The 6429-nt window shown below is 33.0% G+C and overlaps 1 protein-coding gene across 1 annotated transcript in view; it reads right to left on the bottom strand.

Annotated features, from left to right (window-relative positions):
- Positions 1-5685: 5685 nt before the first annotated feature.
- Positions 5686-6429, bottom strand: part of LOC106001424 (olfactory receptor 5D13-like) — a 20898-nt gene continuing 20154 nt past the window's right edge. Inside the window, exon 5 of the mRNA XM_013036519.1 lies at positions 5686-6426. Within this exon, the coding sequence (XP_012891973.1) occupies positions 5686-6426 (741 nt within the window). The remainder of the gene's footprint in view (positions 6427-6429) is intronic.

Genomic DNA, 6429 nt, shown 5'->3' with positions numbered 1-6429 from the left:
AGAAGATGAAGCCTGGAGATAGAATACCCTAGTACTCATATCTTAGAGTTATGGGTTTCTGGGCCTATCCCTGATGTCTTTGAAACTGAAAGGACTGTGGTTACAAGTTCTTGAAGAACTTCTACTCTTTTACTCCTTGCTGCTATCTAGGGAGAGTCACATGATGCTAGGCCTCTATTTCATAACATTAAGATTAATTTCAGCCGATGAAATCTGACTTCAATAGAAAAGTCACTGTGGCTATTTCCTTGAACTTATATTTATTACAATGTATTCACCTGAAGGAGAGATCTAAGTTTCCTAGTTACATCAATTGCATTATGATAGCACTTATTTAGACCTTTCAAACACTATGAAATGTTATCTAGTTTAAATGCTGTTTTTTAATTGGTTCTATTTATTTTGATCTTCAGTCTTTGAAATTTGTAGTAGCTTCATGTGGAACACATTCTGGAGGTGTTATAATGATAATACATTGCATATTTAATTTACTTTGAAAGTTGTAAAGAATATTGTAAAGAGATATTGCTTTCTAATGTTTTGGTTTGTTTGTTGATGGTATGGGATCATATCATCAGGACAATGTTCTTGATAGGTAGGGTCTCTACCACTTGAGCTGCATACTAAAACTTTTCTGTTATTTTGTTTAGTGTTATTTCATTTTTGTTATTTTTGTTCAAATGGAATTTTTTTCTTGAACTGGCCTGGGCTATGATTCTTCTATTTATGTTTTCTGAGGAGCTGTAAAGATACACCCATGCTATTACAACTCGCTATTTACTGATTAAAATATATTCTCACAATATTGTTTTGACTAGGTTGTACTCAAACTATGACCTACAGTATATATCAGCCTCAGAGTAATGAGGATCGTCAACATGAATCATAAACCACAGTGGAAAATCATATTACTCATTAAAATGTGCTTATAACATTACTGTCTCAGCAGTGACAAAACAGGTAATAATGAATAATAAAGTAATAGTAGAAATCTCTACATTTTGCAATAGGTACAGTTTCAGAAGTTATATAATTGGAAAACTGCAATTCTCAAAATATTAGAAATGCATCATATATTAATCCATTGTTCAGGATGTGTTCTGTACATGGGAAGTGTTCAAGGGAACTATCTCAAACAGAAAATGATAGCTCATTCATATGCTCCAAGTCATTACTTTATATTGAAATAAGTATGCTGATGGTATTAAGCTGAATACACATATTAGTATGTATTTAAAGGATAGAACACATAGCTTGTTACAAATAAATATGCAGGATTAGAATTAAATAAAGCTGAGCAGGTTCTGTGTTTATAAAAGTGATAAGAAATATTCTGTATTCTTAGGCACAAAGAAATGCCAATTGAAACAACAGGCCAACAAGCATCAAAATAATAATAGTAACAAAGCTGAGGAAAAGACAGGGAAAATACAGCCTTATATACTCTGGGGTAGGGAATCAAACATCATAGCAAACACAAGGGAAAGCAGTGTGTCAGTTTCCTAGCTACATCTTACTAATGTAATGTATTCTAAGTTGAGATTGCCTGGTGTATGCTTCTAGTAATCGGAAGAGCTATATAAAGATGGAAGATCTTGGACAGTCTGAGTAACACAAGAAGATTAATAAAAATAAAAAAATTGTTAGTATTCCAGGTATCAATGTGAAAATATGTTTATAATATTTTTATGTGATTGATGCAACTTTAGGGATTTCCTCATGTTTAATTAGTGAAAACATGAAATCCTCTCTTTGCTGTGGCATATTTCTAAATGAAGATATTGAGTGTCCTTAGAGTAACAGAGTCTTCTCTAGTGAGGATGGATTTCTCTACAGAGAGCACGTATTCATATGCGTGAAATTGTTCTCCTATACTAACTTTATGTTTATAATGCTTTATTCTTTCAACTTCTATGGTAAACAATCATTGCCTCTCTTTGTAGAGGCAAACATTAATGTTTTTAAGCACAATTACAAAAACTTCATTCTACCATTTACCAACATACTTATTCCTCTCATTTAATTACTCAGGGATTAGAGGAAATTTAAAGATAATAACCTTTTACTTCCCTAACCTCTATAATTGTCATTTTGTTAGTGATTCATGATGATTATAAAATGAAAAAAAAAACACTAGAATGGATTCAGAATGTAGCATGCCAAGTTACTTGGTAAAACTAACTGTATTTGGAGGCTGTTGGGAAATAAACATTTCCTTTCTACTGATAAAGATCACTAGGTCATAATATTTTTCTTGTTAGAATAAAATAACAGAAGAACAGAGTCAACTCACCAAAATACAGAGGCAGTGTAGTGAGACATCTACTAATCTTTAGTAAGATTAGTAAACTCCAAAACTACCCCTGCTTATTGTATAAGTAAAAGAAATATCTCTGAACCAGTCGAGTCCACAGTAGACTTGGGTGACTATTTCATATCATATATGTTTCCAACCTGTAAGTCAATTCAGAGAAACTAGACAAAAGATTACACACAAAGAAAAGGAAATACTGGTACTAAACCTTGTCATAAACATATATCATCATTACTTCTGTGGATGTGAAAACCAGGGAATATCACTGAATATTGTCTAAGGTAACAGTTTTGAGCAATTAGATATATCATAGTCCCATGAGAGAACTTAGTTTTGCAGAACATCCCCAAAACCCCGGAGCATTTGGGTGATCAACTCCACTCATTAACCAAAATTATGAATACAGAGAGATGTAATTGTCTAAAAGGATAAATAAGCAATTAAAATAGTTTCTATAGAGCTAGGTGTCTGTGGCTCACGCCTGTAATCATAGCTACTCAGGAGCCTGAGATCCAAGGATTGAGGTTCAAAGCTGGCCCAGGCAAGAAAGTTATGAGACTGCAGTTAACTATCAGAAAACCAGAAATGGCACTATGGCTCCAAGTGTTAAAATGCTAGCCTAGAGCAAGAGCTCAGGGACAGCACTCAGGCCCTCAGTTTAGAGTCAAAACTGAAAAATAAAACTGTGTGTTTTAAATATTATATATTATATATAATATGTAAGAGTATATAGATTATGTTATTGCATATAATATATTATATATTACATTATGTATTTTATTATTGTATTGTATAGTATATATTATGCTATATTATATTACTATGTAATTATACTACTATGTAATTATACTATATTTAATATAATTTATATTGTAAGTATTATATGTTATATGTAAACTATGATATTATATCATATGAAGTTATATTAATATATTACATGCAATATAATATATAGTGTAATATAATATACAATAATATAATTATTGTATTTTATCCCATATATAATATATAGTATAATAAACATTATGTATAACACATATGTATTTATCTTTTACAGTATATACATATGTATTTTTTACAGTATATATGTATGATATATAATATATATATTATACATATTATATGTATGATATATTTTAGAATGTTATCTTATAATATATATTACACATATAAGTATAATTTAGATAAGATATATATAATCTGCTTAAGGCTAGAGTCCACTATTAATTGTATTCATATTGAATGTACTTTGCCTATTTTGTCACAATATATAACCATAATTTTAAAAATTCGTTAGTATAATTAGCTCAATATATTTAAACTATATGTAAACATTCTGAAACTATATTACCATAGTTATTTATTTATATTCTAAGAGAATAACCGACATATTAAATTTCACTGTTATAGTGAGAATTGGATATGATGTTCTAACTCAACATTACATTCACCCCAGTGAACCCTAGTTGAATATGGGTTCCTACCTGTCTTTATCACAGTGAATAGGAACAATTCCACAAAAAATGGCAAATGTTAGGGCTGGCAACTGAAGGTTCATTGATCCAATGGATCCATTCACACATCCTAGGATTCAAGTACTATATCATGGAGATTGTTTCCTTATTCGTTTACCTTTAATTACTATCTGTGCATTACAGCAATATGAGTCTCATGATTATCATATTGCGTTGCCATAAGGGAACAACATAATAATAATAACTTCCATGTTATTTCTTACAAAAACTAATAATTTTTCTGAAATACAGAAGTCACACAAAATTGTATTATCAGAGATGATAATAAAGGCTAAGCATAAACTTATAAAACAAATCCATTCCTTTTACAGGTGCATAAAGAAAAATGGAACTTGAAATACAAAAATAATTTTATTAACTTTAAATAATCATACAAAGGGATTGCAACTCAAAGTGTTGATATATCAGTACAATGCATCTTGATCACAATTCAACCTGTCACTTAGTATAGTGTCTTATCCCTTCCAACATTTTCTCAGTCTGCCCTCTCTTTTAAACCACCCATACCACAAGATATCTGGTTTTATAATCACACGTTTACTTTGAGTAAAGTGAATGTATTTGCCCACCAACCTCTTTCCATGTAGTTTTCTCCCTCTCCAAAAAGCAGTGTAGTTGCTGGGTGCCTGGATGTCATACCCAATATCCAAAATACTCAGGACACTGAGATCTAAGAATAGTGGTAGAGTGTTCAACTAGGGAGGGAAGTGAGACTTTTTATCTCCAGTTGAAAACACCTAATAACTGGAACTGGAGCTGTGGCTCAAGTGATAGCGCACTAATCCTGAGTGACAAATCTTAGGGAAGCATCCAGACCCTAAATTCAAACCCCAGGACTGGTGCCAAAACAAACCAATGAAACCAATCTAACCAAATAACAGAACTGCTACCTCATAAAAACATGTTGAAAATTCTTCATACTCTTGTTGAACTATCAACTCCCTTTTCAATGGAGTTACACCATGGGAATTCATCCCTGAAAATACCACCATTTACTCAATTTCATTATATATATATGAATATGACCCTACATATATGTGCATGGTTGATTACATTTTAGATGTTATTTTAATATATGTTAGGAAATATTTTCACATTCCCTATTTCAGTCAGCCTATTTCAGTTAACAAAATTTCTTTTCCAGAACATCAACTTCCTTGAAAATGATATTTTATTCTTCCTAATGGATGAATAAAATTTGTACACACACACACATATTTATGCATATAAATACATACATAAACACTTCCATAATTTTCTCCCACATTATCTTCCCAAAAGATTTAACCATGCTGCATTATAGCAATTTAAAGAAGTTTTTATGATTTGCATTATTTTTATGTTGGCATGTGTGCATACTTTCCAATCCAATGTAGAATGATCAAGAACTAGTTTTGACATGGGGAAAATTTTGAATACATCTGCATCTAGAAATTTGAAATTATGAGCTCTATTTCCAGAGTCTAGATCTATACAGACTCTTTAAAATCCAATACTTATGAAGATTATATTGACCTTTGTAAATAAACAGCTGAATCCCTCAAGTCTTAGAGCACTTGCCTGGAGCTGGATAGATGAGGGACAGCACCCAGGCCCAGAGTTCAGGTCCCATGATACACACACACACACACACACACACACACACACACACACAAATAGGTGAATCCAAGACTTCGTTTAAATGATCTGAGATATCACTTATAAAATATTTATAATTTTTATAATTCAGGAGCTAATTTAGGAGCTGGGTTTTGTTACTATTAGAAGGCAGATACACCAAGTGAAGAAATAAAATACGATTTTGTATTGGTTTGTAATTAAATCATAGCATCAGAGTCAACTTTTATGACAGGATAGTTGGGAATTGATTAGCCTCCTGGCTGCCTGCTTCACATCTTTGTTCCTGAGACTGTAAATCAGTGGATTCAGCATAGGGACGACCACGGTGTAGAAGATAGAGGCAATCTTCACCAACAACCATGAACTTTTGGTTGTAGGAACACAGTAGAGAAAAAGGATGGGGCCATGGAAAATAGCAATGGCGGTGAGGTGGGAAGCACATGTGGAGAATGCTTTGTAGCGCCCCGCAGTGGAGGGCATTCTCATCACAGTGAAAAAAATAAACACATAGGAGGTGAAAACAATGCCCAGGCTGCTTATTTCATCGAATATGGCAAAGATCACAATAGACAACTGACTTACATAAGGGTCAGAGCAGGACACAGCAACAATGGCAGAATGCTCACACACAAAGTTGTTTATAACCTTTGTCCCACAGAAATTCAAAGTTAACAAATAGTATATGAATACAAAAGAACACAGCATACCCCAAAAGTAGCATGCAGCCACCAACAAGGAACATAGCTTTGAAGACATGGCCACTGTATATAGGAGAGGGTTACAAACGGCCACAAATCGGTCATAGGCCATGGCTGCCAACATGAAAGTCTCTGTTACTACACAGACACATGCAAAGAAGAATTGGCTGACACAGCCTGCAAAGGAGATGCTTCTGTCCTCCACAATCAGGTTCTCCAGGAGCTTGGGGGTGACAACGGAAGAGTAGCAGAAATCCACAAA

Source organism: Dipodomys ordii, unplaced genomic scaffold, assembly GCF_000151885.1.
Source record: "Dipodomys ordii isolate 6190 unplaced genomic scaffold, Dord_2.0 Scaffold298, whole genome shotgun sequence".
Lineage (NCBI taxonomy): Eukaryota > Metazoa > Chordata > Mammalia > Rodentia > Heteromyidae > Dipodomys > Dipodomys ordii.
Note: the sequence above shows the minus strand (reverse complement) of the source record. Positions and strands in the feature narration are given on the sequence as shown.